The sequence below is a fragment of the Chrysochloris asiatica genome, unplaced genomic scaffold (genome assembly GCF_000296735.1).
Source record: "Chrysochloris asiatica unplaced genomic scaffold, ChrAsi1.0 scaffold00026, whole genome shotgun sequence".
NCBI lineage: Eukaryota > Metazoa > Chordata > Mammalia > Afrosoricida > Chrysochloridae > Chrysochloris > Chrysochloris asiatica.
In genome coordinates, this window is record NW_006408544.1 from 8,127,702 (window position 1) to 8,151,232 (window position 23,531).

The 23,531-nt window shown below is 39.0% G+C and overlaps 2 protein-coding genes across 2 annotated transcripts in view; one reads left to right on the forward strand and one right to left on the reverse strand.

Moving 5' to 3' along the window:
• The first annotated feature begins 8,100 nt into the window (after nucleotides 1–8,100).
• Nucleotides 8,101–9,338, forward strand: TEX38 (testis expressed 38). The gene is made up of 2 exons (XM_006839724.1): nucleotides 8,101–8,137; nucleotides 8,731–9,338. The coding sequence occupies exons 1-2, from the start codon at nucleotides 8,101–8,103 to the stop codon at nucleotides 9,336–9,338; spliced, it is 645 nt and encodes a 214-aa protein (XP_006839787.1).
• Nucleotides 9,339–13,660: 4,322 nt separating this feature from the next.
• Nucleotides 13,661–23,531, reverse strand: part of EFCAB14 (EF-hand calcium binding domain 14) — a 59,270-nt gene continuing 49,399 nt past the window's right edge. The window contains exons 9-11 of the mRNA XM_006839725.1: nucleotides 19,431–19,542; nucleotides 18,149–18,274; nucleotides 13,661–14,096 (exon numbers count right to left, since the gene is read on the reverse strand). Of these exons, the coding sequence (XP_006839788.1) occupies nucleotides 13,921–14,096; nucleotides 18,149–18,274; nucleotides 19,431–19,542 (414 nt within the window). The 3' untranslated portion in view covers nucleotides 13,661–13,920. The remainder of the gene's footprint in view (nucleotides 14,097–18,148; nucleotides 18,275–19,430; nucleotides 19,543–23,531) is intronic.

Below are 23,531 nucleotides of genomic sequence, written 5' to 3' on the forward strand. Positions count from 1 at the left end.
CCCCCATGTGGTCTCACCCAAGATGGTGGCTCCCGGAGCAGCCCAGTGTCCCGGACTAGAAAGCGATAGACTTCTTGCTTCTGCCACAAATTCCCCCAGCTGTGAGCCTTCCAACCTTCTAAGTATTCCTTTATATGTGGTTCAGAGTTCTGGAACCATTCCCTGAGCCTGCTTGGTCGGGTATTCTGTGTTGTTGTTGGCGGAGCTCTCTGCTATACGTCCACCCGATCCTCCATCTTGTTTGTTCTCTAGAAGAGACTTCTTGAAAGAAAGACTGACAGGAAAAATACAAAACAATAATGACAGTCCAACTGACTACTACAAGAACAAGCAAGTTGCTCGCCCAGGAGATGTCAAGGAAAGTGGTCGGGTCCCCTCAGGGCAAAACCCCCTTCCAAGACTAAGCCTCAGTGGGAATATACGAGCAGACATGCACTCTGACTGGTGACCACGTTGGTCACTGATAAAGAGAAGTGAGGGAAAAACAAAAATGAAGCTGTGAGCTAAGCCTTACCGTGTTCAATAGACTCCTGTGAATTCAGGTGGAGACTTGATTGGTCAGTAGTATGGCAAGACCTGGGGACTCCTGGGCCCAGACTCAGTGACATAGCCACTGGAGAACTAGAGTGGAGAGTGAAGCGTTCAGCTGATAAGAAGAGAGGGCATATGTACAAGAACACCCACACTTGAAGATAATACCCATTTGACCTGGCTTCAGTGGTGGCACCCTACCCGGAGAAACAGTGAAGCCAGAGATGGAGGCAGAGATGATGACGTGGAGAGATGGACACACTGGGGACTCTATATCCAGAGAGGGAGAGGGGCTGTGTGCTGATGATAGGAGGCGGGCTTGCAGGGTGTACCCTTTGGTTGGTTGATGATACATGGAGGGGATTGTAACCATGGCAGTGAAACGATATACAATAGGATGGATGTAAAGCTACTGTTCTCCAGTGTAAACTATTACAGAATTCACAATAAAACACTAAAAAAAAAAAAAAAAGAATGCATTGGTGAGGAACAACAATAACAAAACGACGGAGACCCCCAATGAGATGGATTCACACAGTAGTTGCAATAATGGGCTCAAGTGTAGCATGGCCAGTCCTGTACTGTGTTTCGTTATTTTGTTATGTTGGAACCTACTCGGCACCTAACAAACAAAAACAATGCCCTCTTGGAGTCTTGGTGTGGTGCTGTAGGATAAACATTGGACAACAAGGTCGGTTTGTACTGGAAGGCTGGTGGTTCAAACTCACCAGCTGCTCCTGTAAAATCCTATATAGGGAAAATAAAAATCCTATATAGGGTTAGTAAGAGTCGGAATTGACGGCACTTAACAACAACAATGTCCTCTTGGTTCATTCATGATATGGGGTGTTTTTCAGATTCATTTTTATTCTTTAATGTTGAGTGGTATTTCATTATTTTTATGTACCATATCTAGCTATCCATTCTTACACTGATAGGCATTTGTTTTGTTTCCATCTTCTTGCTATTGTGAATAGTGCTATGATGATAAACATGGTTGTGCATCTATTTGCTGTGTCACAACAAAAATGCACCTTCATCTTTTGACATCTATTCCATTACTCTGCTTTACTTTACTCTTTTAAAAGCAGTTATCACAATCTGAAATTCTTAGCTATTTCCTTGTTTACATTCATTCATGGAATTTATATTCTAGTGGAGTCCTGGTGTAGTGCTGTCAGTTAATGCGCTGGGCTGCAAAGTCAGTTTGATCTGCAAGGTCGGTGGTTCAAGCTCACCAGTTACTCCTCAGAAACTCTATACAGGGTTGCTATGGATTAGAACTGACCGACAGCACTTAACAACAACGTAGTCTAGTGGAGTGAAAAAGACAATAAACAAGCATATGTTAGGGAATGATACATGCTGTGCAAGAAATAAAATTAGGCTAAGAGAAAGGGAGAAAGGGAAAGAGAGAAAGAGACACTTAAGCAGAGATAGGAAGGATGAAGAGATGATCTATATGGATATCAGGTAGAAAGAATTTGTTGTTCTTAAATGCCATCAAGTTGGCTCCGACTCATAGTAAACACAACAGAACGATATACTGCCTGGTCCTGTGGCATCCTCAAAATTGTTATGTTAGAGCCCATTGTTGCTGCCACTGTGTCAATCCATCTCATTGTAGGTTTTCCTCTTTTTTGCTCACCTTCCACTTTACCAAGCATAATGTTCTTCTCAAGGGACTGGTTCTTCCTGACAACATGTCCAAAGTAGGAACATTCTGGCTGTACTTCTTCCAAGACAGATTTGTTTGTTCTTCTGGCAGTCCATGGTACTTAAATATTCTTCTCCAACAAACATAATTTGAATCTATCTATGGTCTTCCTTATTCATGGTCCAGCTATCACATGCATCTAGCTATCACATGCATATGAGATGATTGAAATGACCATGGCTTGGGTCAGGTTCACCTTAGTTCTCAAAGTGACATCTTTGCTCTTTATCACTTTAAAGAGGTTTTTTGCAGCAGATTTGCCTAATGCAGTATGTCATTTGAGTTGGCTGCTGCTTCTATGAGCATTGATTGTGGATTCAAGAAAAATGAAGTCTTTGACAATGTCAATATTTACTGTTTATCATGATATTATTTATTGGTCCAGTTGTGAGAATTTTCATGCTTAAGTCCTCTTATTGCAGATTGTTAATGAGCCTTCTTCCAATCCTGATGCCAGGTTCTTCTTCATATAATCCAATTTCTTGGATTACTTGCTCAGCATAAAGAGTGAATAAACATGATGAATGGATATAACCCTGACATATGCCTTTCCTGATTTTGAACCATTCAGTATCCTCTATCCTCTTGTTCTGTTCAAACTACTGCCTCTAGGTGTATGTACAGGTTCCTTATAAGCACAATAGAGATTCTTTGTAATGTTCTCCATAGTTTGCTATAATCCACAATTGAATGCCTTTGTATAGTCAATGAAACACAAGTAAACATCTTTCTGGTATTCTTTTCTGTCAGCCAAGGTCCATCTGTTGTCAGCAATAATATCCCTAGCTCTACAACCTCTTTTGAATCCAGCTTGAATTTCTGGTAGCTCTCTGTACTGCTGTACCTGTTTTAAGCAAATGTTTGCCTGTATGTGATATAAATGATAATGTTCAATGATTTTGCATTCCATTTAGTCACTTTTTTTTGGATTGGGAACAAACATAGATCTCTTACAATTCATATGCAAGAAAACAAAAATCCTCACAACTGTACCAATAACTAACATCATGGAGAAAAGATTAAAGTTGCCAAAGGTTTAATTTTGCTTGGATCCATTATCCACACTCACGGAAACATCAGTCAAGAAATCAAATGACATAATTAATGCATTAGGCAAATCTGCTACACAAGACCTCTTTAAAGTGTTCAAAAGCAAAGAACATTATGAGGACTTAAGTGCATCTGACTAAAGCCATGATGTTTTCAATTGCCTCATATGCATGTGGAGATTGGATAATGAATAAGGAAGACTGTAGAAGAATTTATGCATTTGAGTTATGGTGATGGAGAAGAATATTGAAAATACCATGGACCTCCAGAAGAAAAAAACGAATCTGTTTTTGAAGAAGTACAGCCAGAATGCTCCTTAAAATCAAGGATGGTGAGACTTCGTCTCATATACTTTGGACATATTATCAGGAGGGACCAGTTGCTGAAGAAGGACATTATGCTTGGTAAAGTAAGAGGGTCAGCAATAAAGAGGAAGACCCCAACAAGATAGATTAGTACAGTGGTAGCAACAATGGGCTCAAGCATAATAATTGTGAGAATAGTGCAGGACTAGGCAGTGTTTTGTTCTGTTGTGCATAGGGTCACTATGAGTTGGAACCAACTCAATGGCACCTAAAATCAACAATCTGTTGACCAGATAGCTGTCTTCCACATTTTTGGCACAGATGACTTAGTGTCTCTGCACTGCATCAGTTTGTTGAAACTGCATCAGTTTGTTAAAACATTTTTATTTGTATTTCATTAATTCCTAGAGCTTTGTCTTCACCAGTGCCTTCAGTGCTGCTTGGACTTCTTCCTTCAATACTATCCATTTTTGATTAAATGCTACATCCTGAAATGGTTGAACATTGACCATTTCTTTTTGGTACAGTGATTCTGTGTATTCTTTCCATTTTCTTTTGATGCTTCCTGTGTCATTCAATATTGTGCCAATAGAATCCTTTAATATTTCAAGTTGAGGCTTGAATATTTTCTTCAATTTCTTTGAACTTGTTTTCTGACTCCAGGTCTTTGCACTTTTCATTGTAATACTTTGTCTTCTCTAACTGCACTGTAGAATTTTCTGTTCTACTCTTTTATTTCATCTTTTCTTCCAGTTCTTTAGTTTCTCTATGTTCAAAAGCATGTTTCAGAATATCTTTTGACCTCCATCTTGGAATTTTCTTTCTTTCTTTTTTTTTGAGTTTGACAATTTATTAGTGTTTTCAATAAAGACAGTCATTTCTCTCTCCCATCTTGACCTTAGCTAAATATTTAATTTTGGTCAAGAAAATAATATTCAGAAGAGGGATAGTTACTATCTTAACATAAACAGAAAAATGAACAAAATTAGAAAGCTTGCCTACATTAAAGGAAGTTAAACTTAAATTCATATATCTTGATATCATTAAATCATGTTAAGAACTAATAGTTTATACATTTCTACTGTTTTACTTAGCACTTATTCTTAACTTAAATTCAAGTGAATATACAATAGTCAGGCTGCTTCTCTGGAGTTATTACCTATTAAAAGAGTTCAGTGAGCAGTTACCACCAATAGTCTGAAGCATCCTCCAAATTTAACATTGTAGGAATTTTTCAAGGAAATCACTATATTTTATGTTTCTTTTGTTTGTGACTATGCTTTTAATGTAATTTAACCATCACACTAAGAAAAAAAGTTCATGTACAATACAAAACACAGAATCAGCCCCAAGCCCAACAAATTATATATGGCCAAAGATTCTATAACATGTTTGAAGATGCATTTTTTCCCCCTCTGTTTTCAATATCTAAAATGTGTTTTTGAGAGGCCATTGGTTAATACATATATACTTAATATTCTATTAAGTAAGGTCAATTCAAATTGGATTCCACAAATTAGTAACTTAAATACACTGACAAAGTATAGAAAGTACCATCTTCTCATTCATACAATTATTAATTTCGTTTTTGGGTGTTCACACCTTTAAAAAAAACAAAAGCAGCCAAATATTTAAGCAATAAATGTACAGTTAAATTTTTGGTGGTGGTCTATATTTAAAAAGAAACAGCTTTCTCAAATTCTGGTGGAAATGCTTTCAGAACTAGTTATAACAGAAACAAAGAGAAGCACATTCAAAATACTGATTTTTACTTTGGTAGCAAATGGTTGTTCTTTGAATAATAATTAATGTAGACATGACCCATTAAGGTGAAGTGAGCAATTTCAAATACTCAAACAATTTACATACCAATTTTTAAAAATGTTTAAAGAGCTAAGCATCCATATCTGATCGCAATGCAAAAACGATTTGATGTCTTGAAACTAAAAAAAAGCTTGTAAGAACAAAAAGCTGTATTTAATTTTATCTAAATTTACTTTCAGTCAATAGTTCAATAACATTTTTCCTCCCAATACAATATACAATACTTCCTTTTTTTAAGTCTGTTTCTGGGAACCAGACAGTTTTTATATAATGAGGCAGTTAAGTTAGTAATTGCTTGCATTTTGAACCAGTTTAAATAAACAGTAGCTTTTTGCTTCATTCTTAATGTGCTAATAATTGTGCCTTAAAAACATGTATTTCTAAGAAAGGTACCATTTCTGAGTTCTTTATTATCTGTAACCTTTGGAAACTAACCACATAAAATGACAAAATTAGCCAATGTCTTGAAATCTGTTGATAAAACATAAATTACCTCTAATTTCAAACTCTCATTTATTAGTGTACCACTCCATTTTTAATTAAGAAGGAAAACAAAAACAAAAATGCGGCTCCAAAGATAGTCTTATGCCATTTTTTTAAAAAAGGAAACTGTTCCTTTTAACTTTACACCCACCCCACACCCCAAATTCTAAAACACACCATTTAATTGTCTTGGTCATGAACATTTCCAAGATGAGATTTTATATTTCACTCCCATAGCTTCTGGTTGTCCGAAAACGGCTTTCCTTTGTTGAAGGAGTTTGGTTCTGCTGATGTTGGTGTATCCCTTCCAGTATTCTTCATCCTCATGTTCACTTCTGGAGGCATTTCCTCTGGTTCACTATCTTCATCTTCATTAAAAGCTGCTGCTACTGAAAGGGATTTTGGAGCAAGAGTTGGAACTTTCTTTAGGCTTACTTGATCCAAGTTTGATGGATATGGCTGATGCTCTCTTTGTCATCTAACTACCTATGGCAAATCCAAACTTGGAGATTTGTAGGCTTTCTTTAGCTGATCACTTCTCAGCGCTGCGAGTGGAACTTTCCTCTCCATTACTCTGGTGGTTCCAGCTCGTTGCGGATTCTCCGGCTTCCCCTCTCCCACCTTTCCATCCACCATTTTCCCCCGCTCTCTTTCCTGTCTTTTTAATGACCTTTTGCTCTCTTCATGTGTGATGTTCTTGATATCATCTCACAACTATTGTGGTCTTTGGTCATTAGTGTCTAATGCATCAATTTTGTTCTTGAGATGGTCTCTAAATATAGGTTGACTTTTAATTTTCTTCAGCATTATGCCAAGGGACCAAGCTAGGATCTGTATTGTATCTGCAGGGAGACTGATTGATCTTAGCCAGGGACAGGCATTCTGAACTGCCTCAGCAGGTGTTGATTAAGTCCCTGACCCAAGCTAGTCCTAGAGAGATTAGTTACTGGGTGGGAAAAATCTACTACGACTCAAGCATCTGATGGAAGTTGGACTAGACAACTCTCCAATTCTCTTCAAACTGAAAGATGTGATTCTGGGAAGCCAATTCAAGAGACTGTCAGAATAGGGATTTGAGCTGAGACTTTGAAAGACAAGCATGTGTTCAGCAGGGAGGGGTACTCCTGGGTGAGGGAGAAGTATGAGTAAAACTCTACAGATATGAATAAGCAGGGTTTGTGAAGGAATTTGGCCTGGCCAGAAGGGAAAGGTATGTGGAGGATGGGGAAGGAGATGAAACTGGAAAGGTAGGTAATGCCCGTTGGTACAGAGTTTCCACAGGGCCTGATGCTGAAGAAACACTTGTGAACACTTAAGGAAGGTAACCAAATAAAAGAATTTGGAGGAGATAGTGAAGGAGGGATTGATAATTTGTTTCCCTTGAGCAGATTGTCTCTTGATAACATGGCCATAGACTTCTGGAGAGTGGGGACTGCCAACACTGTTGTCCTACTCCACACTGGGTATCCATTAACTTTTCTTTTAAGAACTACTAAATGGAGTCCTGGTGTGGCCCTGTGGGTTAATGTGCCAGACTGCAAAGCCATTTGAATTGCAAGGTTGGTGGTTCAAGCTCACCAGCTGCTCCTCGGAAACCCTATACAGGGTTGCTATTGGTCAGAACCAACTCAACGGCACTTAACAACATATAAATAAGCCCCCGAGGGAGCTAGGACCCTTTCATTGTGGGCATGGGGGGTTGCTTTGTTGACCCTAAGGGTTGGAGGCAGCCAATTCAATGGGTGAGTCAATCTCTGATGTTGTTGTTAAGTACTGTGGAGTCAGTTCCGACTCATAGTGACCCTTCACAGGGTTTCGGAGGCTGTAAATCTTTACGGGAGCAGAACACCTCATCTTTCTCCCGCGGAACTGCTGGTAGTTTTGAACTGACGACCTTGAGGTTAGCAGCCCGATTCATAACCACTACGCTACCAGAGGTTCTTCAATCTCTGATAGAAGTAGAGAAATACCATATCTATGAGACCCTACTGGATCAAGCCTCTTCTTTCCAACTAGCCCAGGACCGCTCTTAAGCACTGCCTCTTGGAATGCTCAGTGCTTAGAACCCAGTGACCTCTTCCCTTAGGGAACAATGAGCCTGGACATTCTGGGGATTCCCATTTGCTGGACAAGGACAGGTGGATGGAGTCTCTCCTCAGAGTCACCAGCTAGGTATCAAGGCTCTACCTTATGGATTCTCCACGGGAGGACCTGAGCCTCCCTGGCGGTAAATGCCCCATCCAATCCCTGCTCCCTGCCTTTGGACTTGGGGGAAATTAGGGAAGACCCTTTGCATGGATGGAGTGGTAGCTGCCTGAAAGGAGGGATGATGAGCAGTTTTAAGATGTTGTCTCATTTAGAAAACTAAGGATTTCTCGAGGGCAGAGACCATGTTTCTCATTTTCATCAGAGGGAGTACTATGAGTACCCTGGGCCCATCACAGCTGAATGGTAAAATGATGGTGGAATGGGATAAGAGATTGGTGCCTCAAATAACTGATGGACTTGCCCTTAGTGAGGCTTCAGTCTGGTGAATTGAATGGGTCTGGGATGGGGAGCCAGAAGTTTGCTTGTCCTAACCTACGTAGGCCATGTCCTTTCTAGACCTAGCTTTCCATTATTTATAAAGAGATAAATGTCTCTAAGTACCCTGGAAATCTAGCTTTGATTAAATAAAAGAATGAACTTAAGTCATTAAGGGAAGGAAGGAATGGGCAGGGTGGTTAAGAGGATGGAGTGATTGATAATGGATTAACAAGAGGAATGCTCAGACACCAAGCTAGAGCTATTCACCAACCTGCCTTCTTCTTTTTGTCTTAGTGTGGGTCTCACTGTACTTTGGATTCCTGGGGCTGTGTTCTGTGGCAACTGGTGGCTGCATTCTCTTTCTACACTGGAGGAAGAATTTGCGACGAGAAGAGCGTGCCCAGGAGTGGGTTGATGTGATGAGAGCCTCCACATTCACCTACAGTCCGCTGTTATATTGGATTAACAAGCGACGGCAGTATGGCATGAATGCAGCTATCAACATGGGCCCTCCCCCTGCTGTCACTAAGACCGAGACTGAGGCCCCAAATTCAGATGCTCTGTGGGAATTCGATGTCCATGAAGGCATGGACCATTCTGTCCATGACAGCACTCCCAAAGTGGAAGCCCCTGTCTCCCTGCAATCTGCGCTGCAGCTGATCCCTCAACAGCCTCTACCCACCCTAATGCCGAAGCCTCAGGCCAGCTCTCCACTGCCGATCCCCATTTTTGAGGAGGTGCCCTATGCCTTGTCCATGTGCAACCTACCCCCCATGCTGAACCATTCTGTCTCCTACCCTTTGGCCATCTGTCCTGAGAGGAATATCCACTTTCATTCCCTTCCTAACATGGCCCGTGGTGACCACCGGGCCAGTGCCAAGCCTTTTGCTTCCGAATTGTAGATTCCTTTCACTGAATGGAAAATGCAGGCATCAGAGGCAGAGTAGGAAATGGAGCTAACCTCAGAGAGATAGTATTAGCACAGAGATCAGGGCTCATGGGGATGTCATGTTAATGAAAGATTAAACATTTAAAAAAGTCCAAGGCTCCCTTGTATATCATTTGCTATTAGGAGGGAATGCTTCTCCCCTCTTTGATAGGAGTACTTTGCACACCTAGCTGAAGGCCACTGAGTCTCACTAACACAGATGGGAGCTAAAGCATCTCTGTGTATGGGCTTAACATCTGCATAACCCAGTGTATATTAAAGACTAATAAAGTGAGCCTGGTGCTGGGTTAGATGCTCTTCTGTAGGCCTGCCTGCTACAGGAGTGTGAGCCGCTGCGGTTGCACATGCTATGGCAATTCCGTGTGGCTACGTTGGTGTGGTGCTGTGGGTTAATGTGCTGGGCTGCAGTCAGTTTGAATCGCAGTTTGTGTTTTTTTGTTAACAATATCTGACATACTGGGTTTTGGTGTGGTTGTCTTTTACAGATGAAGAAACTGAGGTTCAAAGGGCATCCACTAAAAACCTATTTTTTTATGTTGTCAGAGTCAAGACTCAACCTTAAGTCTGCCTTATATTCCTACCATACACCAGTATCCTTCCCTAATAAGCCCTGCTATAAGACACCTGCAAATGCTTTAGTGTGTAGGTATGTGTGTGTGTAGGGTAATTAATTCAGTGTCTATAAACTGGTTTGGGGAAAGGAATCCCCTAAAAGACTGATCCACAGGATATCTTTCTCAAAGCGACCCCATGTACAATAAATGAAACACTGTCTGGTTCTGTGCCATCTTCACAATTGTTGCTGTTTGAGCCCAGTTATCGTGACTGTGTTCCTCTATTTGGTTGAGGGTCTTCCTCTTTTTTCACTGATCCTCTAAGCATGATGTCTTTCTCCAGGGCCTGGTGCCTCCTGATATTATGTCAAATGACATGAGATGAAGTTTTGTGATCCTTCCTTCTAAGGAGCATTCTGGCTGTACTTCCAAGACAAATTTGCTACTCTTCAAAGAGTTAGTTCTTCTCTCACACACTCCATCTCTCCCAAGACCCTGTAGATACCTAATTCTGAGCCCTGTAGTCTTTGCTTCTTCAGGCTAAATATTGTGATTCTTAAGGCAGATTCTTGAACATTAATTTGTGTCAACCATCTGTTAGCCTTGGCTTTCCAAAGGACAAAGAATCTATAAATATAGGGAATCTATTTTTTCCCTTAGTAATCTGGGGGGTGACTTTAGTCATAGACACAGTGAGAGAGAAAAGGGAAATGTTTTATTTAGATAAATTAAAATGACTGTGTTACTGATATGAAATAAGCAAAGCTCAAGTCTTGGAAGTCAATCCCTAAACATAACTGAAATTGCTTATACATTACCAACATAGCGCCACTAAAACAAAGTGGATTTACATTTCTTAATATGAGAAAACAACAAGGTGGCTAGGTTCGTATAACAAACAATACACGCTCTATAAAGTCTCAGGAATACCCAAATGTGTTCTGTTTTGGATATGAAAGGGACCACATCTAGCTGGTGGTGGTATGCAAGCCAATGAGGTGTGTAGCAAACAAAATCTGTCAATAAAAACAACTCAACAGCAGGCCATTATGAGTATGTGTCCATTGCAGTCAAAATCCTCAACTGTGACCGGAGGGCCAGCAAGGGGTATTCAAAGGGTCATGTCTAGCAACTGTAAAGGTAACTCCAATGGAAAGGAAAAGAGCCAGCAGCAGGTGAAGGTTATTCCCTCTCTAGCTCAGGTGTATCAGCTACATTCCTCTCTGCCAGGTGCCTCTCTGCCCTTGAGATGACACTGTCATCATTCCTAAGACAAGTACTCTATTCTTTTGGTTCCCCATTTCCTACAACACCTTTTGCCTCTTTCTTCTTTATGGGAAGGCTCTTTAAGTAATGCAATACAAGACAGTACAAGGCAAAAGAATAAAAGGACCAAGAAGCCAAGCTTTGGGTAACTTAGGAAAAAAATACTACAAATTGCTAGAGGAAAAAATAAGTAAAACAAGCCAAACTCATCACCAGTATTCAACTTTTCTCTGAGAGCTCAGTCATGTGGTAGGTGGGGCTAAAGCCAAGAATAAAAACCCTGAATTAAGCATTGATTAATAGGCTGTGAGGCTCTTACGGCAGTCAGCCTGCTTAACTTGAACAAAGGAGTTCAAGATGCCCTACTTTCGCCTGGAGATATGGTATTTTCTCAGGCACAATGATAAAGGCCTTCACAGCTCTGGGAGTATAGCACTGTCACTTTCATCAGACTTGATAGGTAAAGAGGATGGTACAACACAGCTGGCTCCGGGTGATGCTAACCCGAAACGCTCAAGGTGGGAAGAACGTTGATAAGACAAACTAAAAAAAAAAAACCTTTTAAATAAGACATCCACTTATTGCTATCTGATGCAAAAGAAAAGTATACAACAAAGAGTTAAGGTGTCCTTGAAGCATCTGCCTATGAATAAGAATTTGAAACTAAAAAAGACAAGCTACATTACCCTCAAGTATATTTCATATAAATCAGTTCTCAAAAAAATACCTTCCAGATACATGCATACTATTTATGATATAGTATATACAAATATAGTAATATAATTCAATTTATTGCTACAATTTTATTTGGTTATTACAAAATCTGTAAGGGTGTATATATTAAAACAAAACAAAGCAAAAAAGGTGTGCGTGTGGAAGGCAGTAAGAAAGAGTAAGAGTTGTTTTCAAGTTACCTAGAATGCCAAGCTAATTGTAACCTTTCCATGAAAATGAACTAGCTCAGATGGATAAGGAAAATGTTTTTTTTTGTGAAAAAATTGAGAAGCAAGCATAAGCCATAATGAAGCAAACAGACACATTCATGGAAAAACACACTTCACCTTAACTAAATTTTAATACTTCTTGAAAAAATACCAAACTGAACATCATGTAAAGAAACAAATCAAAACACCACAACTCTTAAAACTTTTAAGGGTGCTGGACTGCATCCATGGCTGATAGGGCACAGAAAATGAAATGAGTTCTACTAAACTAGTGTGTGCCATGAAACTTCTCTAGTTTCTCCCTGACTTGGCCCACAGCAGTTTTTCTCCTTTTGTGTTGCTCAAAGACTGTCCTAGGAACATGTAAATCCAGACTCAATAAACAGGAGACATGGATGCATTTTACTCCTTCTAGTCCATGGACCTTCAGTGTCAGGTCCACGGAAGAATTCTTTAAAAGGAGGAATATTGTACTTTCTTATATTTAGATTTGAGGAAACTTTCTACCATCACATGAAGTCCTCCTGCTCCAGGCAACCTATTTTGGGACAGAAAACCTTTAGCTACTTGAAAGCTGAAAATGGATTATAATTCCATGTGTGTTTTTTTCTGTTTCATTTCACCACCTTTTTGGCTTTAGTAAGCCCACAGAGAAATATATTGGGTTTTTAGTTAACTCCCAGATAAAAGCTCAAAGGATGAAAATTCCTGGGCCAAAATTAGAGGCATAGCTTTCCTCTGACACTCCTACTGGTCAGGCTGAGAGTGACTGAGGGATTCAGCCTTGTTAGGATGGGGATGACAGCAGAGTTGGGAGCCAGCTACAGCTTTAAGACAGATTTGGGTTGGTAGTGGAGGCAGATAATCCAGATCACTTAGGGGGCAAGTAAAGCTCCCACTGGATAACTCTTTATGTTCATAAACACTTAAATAAGACTAAAAACGGGGAGAAAATCTCAATGAGACATCTGATTCACAGATTGAGCTTAGCTGAGAGGATGAGAACACTGTAGACTCCTAATTCTGAGCCCTGTATTTACTCTCTGGAGCCTAGAGTCAGTACAGTTCCCAAAGTGCCTACCCTCTAAATCAATTCCCCAAGTCACCAGGCCAAACCCCATGAAAACACCTGAGCCTTCAAGGGATGCCTTAAGGAGATGAGGACATCGCTTCAACTGCTACTAAGAGCAGATCAGTGAGTTTTAGTAACGAGCGATTTCTTCGGATACTGTTTTAAACCATCCTTCTGATAAAATATGCACAATTCTTTTTAACTATTTACAAACAGAAAAGGCCTATCTTTTAAGAAAAGACATTTTCTGAGTCACTATAAAGTGCAGCTAATTTAAGGCAAATTTATGTGAAATACAAAAGGTGGCTTATTCACTTTATATGTACATTTTCCAGTTCTAAAAGATAAGGTCTCTTCCTCTCAAAACAAGAAGAGAAGCAGAGAGAGAGAGAGAGAGAGAGAGAGAGAGAGAGAGAGAAACCAGAGCTTTACTTTTTTCTGGCATATTTAAAAGGTAAGACCTTACAGGTTTCAGGAAATCTGAGGTTTCTGAATATAAGTAGAATGATCTTTTCTTTTTAAAAAAATAACTTTTATATAGCGTCTTCACACAAGGTAAAAGGTGACAATGTGTCTGCTACAGTAGTTTAGAGGACTGGAGAATTAATTGATGGGATGTTTCAAAGTTGTTGTTTGTTAGGTGAGTAGCTATTAGGTAGTTCAGCACATATAATCATATCCAAAATATGCCTGATGAGGCTAGACACCTAATGCTACTCTTAGCTCCAGGAATGAGTATCTTCCATCTCCATCGGAATCAAACACTCTCAAGTTCTTTGGTTCTGGCACAGCAGAACCTAGGGAGTTCCAGATTTCCTGGTATGTCAGCTTCCCATCCATGCCCTGGCCAGTCTTTTGGAATAAATCCTGAAGATCTGTCAAACAGGAATTACAAAAAATGTTTATGTCTATACATATAGTTAATTTAGTTAATAGTTAAAATAGTTTTAGCTGAATTTAAAGCACTAAGGAAATCTACATCACATATTTTGTTTCCAGAGATATAAAGTTTAAGCTCTCACTAAATCAGGAAAACAAATCTTCTTTTAAACATTTATTATGATTTGAAATAAGGTTTACAGACCAAATTTGTTTTCTAGTCAACAATTCATACACCTTTTGTTTTGTGACACTGGCTGTAGTACCCACAGTATAACAGCATGCTTCTTTCTTTCCTATCTATACCTGTCTTCTGAACTTTGTCCCTTAGCAAATGCTGTCCTTTTGATATTGTATGGTTGATTTTTCTAAGGAATGTCTACCTCCCTGGTGTTATTGTTCACTTTATAGGCTGGAAGTTGAGGCATGGGGGAGAGTTTAGTTCCAGGCTTGAGGGTTCTACCAGTCTTTACCAGAATAGTAAGCTTTGTGTGATTTTGAGTTTTGTTCTACATTTTTTCTCCGACTTTGTCCAGGACCCTCTATTGTGATCTATTTCAGAGTTGTCAGTAGTGGTAGCAGGGCATCACATAGTTCTTTTGGTGTCAGGGTCATGGAGAAGACAAATTAATTCCTAATACTTGAAGAATGAGAGGTTTACTGTATGGCTTTACTTTGTAAAAATATAAGCAGTGATAGACAATTGCATGAGAAATGAAAGGTCTGGTTTTCTCTTTCCAGGGATTTCTCTTTAGATTTTTTTCCAATGTTGAAGAGGGAGAAAAAAATTAAAGGCCTGAAGAATTACTTTGGAGTCCTTAGGTGGTGCAAATGGTTAAGTGCCGGAGTATTAACCAGTAGACTGGTGGTTCAAGCCTACCCAGAAGCTCCTTGGAAGTAAGGCCAGGTGCTTGGCTCCTGACAGGTCACAGCCTTGAAAATGCACACATAAGATTGCCGTGAGCTGGAACTCTCTCAATAGCAGCTAACCAAACTGACTGAGAGAGGTGCTACTTTTTAGGAGCTGAGCATACTATGGCATAGTGTAAGATTTCTTGTTGGATGGCTGAGTGAGGGTTGGTGACATGCCATGGAAGTCTTTAAGCAGTAATAATGCAAAAAATTCATATAGTTTTCTCAGTTTGAATAGGAAAACCAAACAGGAAAGTAACTTGCCTAAGGTCGTTTACTTTTAGTGTAGTGGTTATGAATTGGGCTGCGAGCTGTAAGGTCAGCAGTTCGAAACTACCAGCTGTTCCATGGGAGAAAGATGAGGCGTTCTGCTCCCGTAAAGATTTACAGCCTCAGGGTATCTGTACAGGGTCGCTATGAGTCAGAATCGACTCCATGGCACATAACAACAACAACAACAAATATGGACCAGAATACAGGTTTTCTTGCAGTAGTTTGGTGCTCTTTTTACTACATCACATTATCTCTCTGGATCCAGATATCAAGCAGTTCAAGAAGTAGGGTCTCAAGACCATAATTACCACTTTGTATCCACTAGGATGAGTGTAATAAAAAAAAAGGACAGAAAATTACAAGTGTTGGAGAGGATGTAGATAAATGGAAAGCCTCATATATTGCTGGTGATAACGTAAACTGATGCAGTCACTGTGGAAAACAGTTTGGCAGTTCCTCAAAAAATTAAACATAGTTACTGATATAATCCAATAATCCCACTCATATAACCCAATAATCCCACTCACAGGTATACAAATCCCTGAGAAATGAAAACATATGTCCACATAAAAATTTATACATGAAAGTTCATAGCAGTATTATTCATAATAGCAAAAAAGTAGAAACAACTCATATGTCTATCAATATGAACTGATAAACTGTGGATGTAACCATACAATGAAATAGTGGGCCACAGGGTACAGGACTATTATCTTTTTTCAATGTTAAATTTGGAGGATGCTTCAGATTATTTTATTGGTTGCAACTGCTCACTGAGCTCCAGAGAAGCAACCTGACTATTGTATATTCCTAATACTTTGCTCACTTTGACTCTCTGTATCATATTTTGGTAAGTCTAGCAATATTTCAAACTTATTCATAATGCTATTATTGTTGTTAAGTGCTGTTGAGTTGGTTCCAACTCTTTACAATCCTGTGTAGGGTTTCCAAGCAACACCTGATGGGTTTGAACTGCTGATTCTGTAGTTTGTAGTCTAATGCTGATCCTACAGTAGCACACCAGGAGTCCATTCATAATGCTATTGTATGCTTAATAGACTACAGTATTGCGCAAACATAACTTGTGCATGCATTAGGAAACCAAAAAATTAGTGTGACTTGCTTTATTGCAATATTTGCTCTGTGGTGGTCTGGAACTGAACCCTCAATATCTGAGATATGCCTGAACAAATAAAATCTCAGAAGTTCTCTGAAAGCCAGAAAAGCAGATGAATGCTTGGTTCCAATGCCTGCCACCCAGTGGTTAACTGGAAAATGGTTTCTGAAAATTTATTTGTCTGTACTTGCTTATTTATTTATTTATTGGTGATCTGAATTTACACAATACACTATGCACTTGGTAGCAATATTAAAATAAAAATCCTATTACTGTTTCTGAAACAACTCCTTTGCTGTCAAGTCAGTTCCAACTCAGTGACCCTACAGAAGAGAGTAGAACTACCCCATAGGGTTTCCAAAGCGGTAAACTTTTATAGAAGCAGGCTGCCTTATCTTTTTCCTACAGATCAGCTGGTGGGTTCAGAATGCTGCCCTTTTGGTGCCACCAGGGCTCCTGTGATTACTGTTTCAAATAATTTTAAATTTTAAACCCAAGTTAGGAGTTAAAGTGTAAATGTTAAGATGGCTATTTAAAATCGGTTCTAACAGCCTACCGCATTCAGCTCCATCAATTCTTGATGTAATAATGGAAAGGAAGAGTAGGCAAAACTCAATACTTACACTTCTCTCCAGAAAAACACAAAAAAATCAGGATAGGGAAAAACAGTAATAGCATTTAAATGACTATGAAAATTAAGTCTTAAGTATTAGCTATAGCCTAAAGATAACTAATTTAATAAATATTCCTTTGTGCCAGGCACTGTGCTAGGGGCTGGAAATACTAGAATGAATAAGACACTGTCCTTACCTATGAGAAGTTACATTTTATTTAATATCTTTCCCAAGATGTTATGAATAGATATGTACTAAACAGGGACAAACGCATTATAAGAGCAAACAGGAAGAACCTAATATAGTCATAGGAGGTAAATTTATGTCTCCTAGAAGAATAGTATCTAAGTGAGGTGAAGAGCCAGGCACTAGTGGGTGATTTCCCAAGCAATTAGTAAATGTAAAAGCTGAAGGCTCTAAATATCATAAGGGAAAAGACATACACTGTTGGAAATAATGCAAACCCATTTTCTATGAATCATATTCTTTCCACTAATGTTCATCTTGCTGATTTTCAGCAAAAGGGCCTCGTATTTTTGGACAGCCCTAATAAACAGGGTCAATGTTTACTTTGATAATCTCCTAATATTGTGTTTGCTTCTATGCCTTCTCCACTAGACTGTAAAGCCTTTGAGGAAAGTGAGACCATATCTTATGCTATATTTCTACTGTTTAGCAGTGGGTCTAATTATGTATTCAGTGAATAAATGAAGATTCTAAAAATATTAATAGAGAGACAATGTAGTATACTGGTTAAGCATCCAAACTTTGGTATTTGGCTGTCTTAACTTGAAATCTACTTTGACCAATTATTTGCTGTGTGAATTCAGGAAGTTTGTCAATCAGTAAAATGGGAAAGGATATATATATAGTCACAGGTTGTTACATATTTTTTTCTCCTGGTGGTCACTTGTCATATTTTTCTTCTTAACTATTTTATTCCAAATTGATTGAAGGTTTACAGAACATATACTCAGTCCCACATTGAACAAATAAAGATGATTTTAATGCATATAAAGGAACTCAATAAATGTTAGGAATCGTTTTTACCAAGTTAAAAAAGCAAACAAACAACATAAAAAGCTATTACTTTCAACACGTTCCTTTACTACTCTGCAGGAAAAAAATTTACCTTCAATGCTTGAAATTCCTGGTAGGGAGATAGATCTTAGTTGGACAGCTTTCTCAATTTGGTCTCCAAGAAGTGATGAAAATTTTGGCAATGCTGATGGTTCTGATGAAAAACTCTGTACTTGCTCTATAATAAAAACACATGGTATCAGAATTATAGAATGATACCACATTAAACTGGAATTCAAGGTCACACTTTTTAGGGTAACTGCCTATGTATTTAACTATTTTAAGAGAATAGCTGGGAATTAAATAGCATAGTGATTGAGATGCTTTGTGGCAAATGAAGTTCAATCAGTATTATATTACACTAAGGTTTGGTGCTGTGGGTGCTGTGGGATAATGTACCGGACCACAAGGTCGGTGGTTCAAATTCATCAGCTGCTCCTCAGAAACCCTATACAGGGTTGCTATGAGTTGGAATGGACTTGACAACACTTAACAACAACAACAACAACAAAGGTTAGAATCAGCAGTTCTACCGGAAGATCTTATGGTATAGAGTTTAAGCTGTAAGTGCGAACAGGATAGTGGTTGGGTATGAAAGATGTTTTTAACATCCTAGGAGCCTTATTATAAACCAGGTCAGAAGTATGTACCACCAGCTAAACTGATGCTGAAAAAATGCTTCCACAGGATTATAAAGCACAATGTTAGATCAAAGACTCCCAGTGCAGTTCTATTGCCCACTCAACAGAGAATTCAAGAGGTTTGTATTGTTTGCCCAAGATGAATGTGGTGCTGGTGAGAGGGTATCAAAGCTAACAGAGACCAGCAGCTTGGTTATGTCTTTATGGGGCCTAAATCAGTGGGGGTTAATGCATTTGCTAGTATTGATCAGACATGTCCCTACTTAAAGCCATGGTCTCTTCCAACCCAATGATCCCATCATTATTTGTTAATGATTTTCAGAAGGACCAACATTTATTTTTAAGTAATTCTTATGCACTTACAGAAATGAAGACTCCCATAAACAATATTTAGGACTGGTTTGATATACACTATGATAGTAACGTTTTGCCTATAATTGGATGCAGACAGCATGGAGAAGTCTATTTCCAGCTAAACATTACCCATTTTTCCCTTAATAGACTAGAGTACAAATCATGTACAAAATGGGCTTTCTCTAAATGAAAGCAAAGTGCATCAGCTTCATCTCAGTGCGCTCAGGCAACATTCACATGACTCGATCAGTACTGTTGGAACACCTTTCCCCACTCCCTGTGTGGGAGGCAAGGTGCCCAAGTTGGCGTGAAATATTCAGAAGCCAGCCCTGCTCTCACCTTTACTGGCGGTCTCTGGAGGCCTGTTGCTCTCAGGTTTGTTTGTGAGAGCACTGATCAGCTGCAGTTTTTCTCTTAGCTTGTATACCTGAGAATCTGAACTATCTTCTTTCTGTCCAAAATAAAGATCACAAGAGATTTAAGGTGGCAGTAAGAACTCATCTGTTTCTTCACTCTCTTCCCAGAGCCTATTTAGCATGTATTGCTTGAACCTCAGTAAGTTTTCTATAAAGTCAATGACTGAAAGAAACGAAAACACTAGAGATACCCTTGGTACTCAGTGTTGATGAGGGCCTAGCTGGATCTGAGGCTAGACTATTAAGGGAACATTATGCCACAGATGATCTGATTCACTGTGAACATTTAGCTAATAGAGGAAGGTATGCGTGTGTCAGCAGCAGAGGAAATGTACCCTTGCTCAGGTACGTAACACCCATTTCCTAAATGAGTAGGATATTATTTTCTAGGAGCTATTTCATTCAACTTTCCCCAATATCCTATTTTTCCTTGTCACAAGATCACTTTATGGCAATAAACTTTAAAAAAAAAAAAAAAAAAGCAATAGAAAAACAATTAACAAAAAACTCCCATGGCGATGATTCAACTGGTGGCAGAAACTGTAAAGAATAAAGAAGGAGCTGCAATATTTCTAATTCAAAACCTTATTTGCTTATACCTTTTTGTTTTTGCTTTTCCCCTCACAGTCTGCTCGATTCCCAGGTGAATTTAGGGAAGCACATAAAAATATTTAATTATAAAAAGAAGTCTGGTTTGTATGAAGCCACTATAACTGCTTAAGCTAGTGGGAAAGGTCCTAATCCTATCTTTTGAATGACATCTGTTATTCAATGTGCATATATTTATTCTCTCCTATCTTTATTTCTGTGGAGTCCTGGTATGGCACTGTGGGATAATGCTTTGGACCACAAGGTTGGCTTAAATTGCAAGGCTGGTGGTTCAAATTCACTAGCTGCTCCTCAGAAACCCTATACCGAGTAATTATGAGTCAGAATTGACTCGGCAGCTAAGAACAATGTTACTATACAGTATATTGCCGTTAGTTTACTTGTTATGTGCCATTGAGTCAATTCTGACCAATGGAACTCACAGCAACACTGTGGACTCCTGATGTGGTGCTGTAGGATCACCACCAGACTGTGAACAAAATAGGCAGCTCAAACCTACCAGCGGTTCCTCAGAAACCATATACAGGGTCACTAAGACTCAGAATCGACTCGGCACTTAACAACAATAACGCTGGGTTTCCAAAGAACAGCTGATGGATTTGAACTGCCAACCTTGTGGTTCTAACCAATTTTGTCTAGTGCTACCCTACAGGTTGCCACACCAGGACTCCAGTTACTTGTTAAGTGCCCCTGAGTAGGTTCAGACTCATAGCAACCCTGTATAGGGTTTCCAAGGAATGGCTGGTTAGGTTGAACCACTGACCACGGATGTAGCGGTGCAAACAAACTTGCATTCCAGTTCATTAACTCGCAGCGCCACATCAGAGCTTCAGTTTACTTGTCGTTAGGTGCCATCAAGTCAGTACAAACTTGTAGTGACTCTATGCACAACAGAATCAAACACTGTCTAGTACTGGGCCAACCTCATAATCGTTGCTATGCCTGAGCCCACTGCTGCTGCCACTGTGCAAATCCATCTTGCTGGGGGTCTTCCTCTTTTTCCCGACCCTCCACTTTACCAACATGATGTCTTCTCCAGTGACTGGTCCCTCCTAACAGTATGTCCAAAGTATTAGAGATGAAGTCTAGCCATTCTGGTTTCCAAGGAACACTCTACTCTGGCTGCACTTCTTTCAACACAGATCTGTTGGTTCTTTTGGCAGTTCATGGTACTTTCAATATTCTCCTCCAGTACAGAAACTTAAATGCATCAATTCGTCTATGGTCTTCCTTATTCATTATTCAGCTTTCACAAGCATATGAGATTATTGAAAATACCATGGCTTGGCTCAGGCACAGCTTAGTCCTCAAACTGACATCTTTGTTCCTCAACACTTTAAAGAGGTCTTGTGCAGCAGATTTGCCCAATGCAATACATTGTTTGATTTCTTGTCTGCTGCTTTCATGAGTGTTGATGGTTATTCCAAGCAAAATGAAGTCTTTGATAATGTCAACCTTTTCTCCATTTACATGGATGTTGTTTATTGGTCCAGTTGTGAGGACTATTTTTTTTTTTTTTTAACATTGAGATATAACCCATACCAAATGCTGTTGTCTTTGATCTTCATTAGTATTTTAAGTCCTCTTTGCTTTCAGCAAGATTGATCATTTACATATGGTAGGCTGTTAAAGAGTCTTCCTCCAATCCTGATGTTATGTTTTCTTTATATAATCTAGCTTCTCAGATTATTTGTTCTGCATACAGATTGAATAAGAATGGTGAAAGAATACAACCTTGGTGCACATCTTTGCTAATTTAAACCACTCGTTGTTCCCTGTTTCTGTTGAAATAAATGTCCCTTGGTCTATGTACAGGTTCTTCATGAGCATAATTAAGTGTTCCGGAATACTCATACTTTCTTTTTGGTATTTTCTGCTTTCAGCCAATACTCATCTGATATTAGCAATGATATCCCTTGTTCCATATCCTCTTTTGAATCTGGCTTGAACCTCTGGAAGTTTTCTGTCAATGTATGATTGCAGCCATTATTGTATTATCTTTAGGAAAACTTTACTTGCATGTGATATCAATGATACAGTCCAAGATTTTCACATTCTGTTGGGTCACCTCTCTTTGGAATATGTACAAATAAATACAGCTCTCTTCCAGTCAGTTGGCCAGGTAGTTGTCTTCCAAATTTCTTGGCATAGATAAGTGAGTGCCTCCAGTGCCGCATCAGTTTGCTGAAAGATTTCAATTTGTATTTAATCTGTTCCTGGTGCCTTATTCTTTGTCAATGTCTTCAATGCACCCTGTACATCTTCCTTCAGATCACTGGCTCTAGATCATATGCTACTTCTTGAAATGGTTGGACAATTTCTTTTTGGTACAGCGACTCTGTGTATTCTATCTTTTGATGCTTTCTGCGTCATTCAGTATTTTGCCTATAGAACCCTTCAAAATACCGCAATTTGAAGTTTGAATTTTTCCCTCAGTTCCCTAATTTGAGAAATATTATGGATGCTTTTCTCTTTTGTTTTTCTAACTCCAGGTCTTTGCACACTTCATTATAATATTTGACATTATCTTATCAAGCTGCTCTTTGAAATTTTCTGTTCCACTCTTGAACCTCCTCTCTTCTTCCATTTGCTTTAGCATCTCTATGCTGGAGAGCAAGATTCAGTTTCTTCTGACATCCATTTTGGTCTGTCCCTTCTTTCTTGTCTTCTCAATGACCTTGTTCTTTCTTCCTATATGATATTCTTGATGTCATCCCACAATTCTTCTGGTCTTTGGTCTTTATTGTCTAGTGAATCAAATTTGTTCTACAGATGATCTCTAAATTCATGGGAGATATTCAAGGTCATATTTGGCTCTTGTGGAATTGTTTTCATTTTCTTCAGCTTTAGCCTGAATTTGCATATGAGCAATTGATGGTCTGTTCCACAGTCTGCCCCTGGCCTTGTTATCGCTGATCATATGGAGCTTTTCCACCGTCTCTTTCCACAGATGTAATCAATTTGATTTCTGTGCATTCCATCTGTTGAGGTCCATGCATATAGTCATTTTTTAATTTTTATTTTAAATGTTTTATTGTGAATTATGTGATAGTTTACATGGGAGAACATTACAGTCATCTTTTATGTTGTTTGAAAACGTTATATGCAATGAGGAAGTAATTGGTTTGCATAATTCTATCACGCAATTTCCAGCATCGTTTCTATCACCAAGGCCATGGTTTCTAACTACTGAACCTTCTTCGTTTCCAACCTTTGCATTCTAATTGCCAGTAATGATCAATACATCTTGATTATATGTTTGATCAATTTCAGACTGAAGAAGTTGGTAGAATTCTTGAATCTCATCATCACTGGCTTTAGTGGTTTTTATGTAAATTTGAAAAATAGTGGTATTAACTGGTCTTCCTTGTAGGCATATGGATATTATCCTATCACAGACAGCTTTGCACTTCAT

Bases quoted from the DNA above. Each gene is read 5' to 3' on its own strand.
- TEX38 (XM_006839724.1), top strand. From the start codon at position 8,101: ATGGATTCTCCACGGGAGGACCTGAGCCTCCCTGGCG. The intron at 8,138-8,730 runs GTAAATGCCCCA...TTTTTGTCTTAG, and splicing joins GGACCTGAGCCTCCCTGGCG to TGTGGGTCTCACTGTACTTT.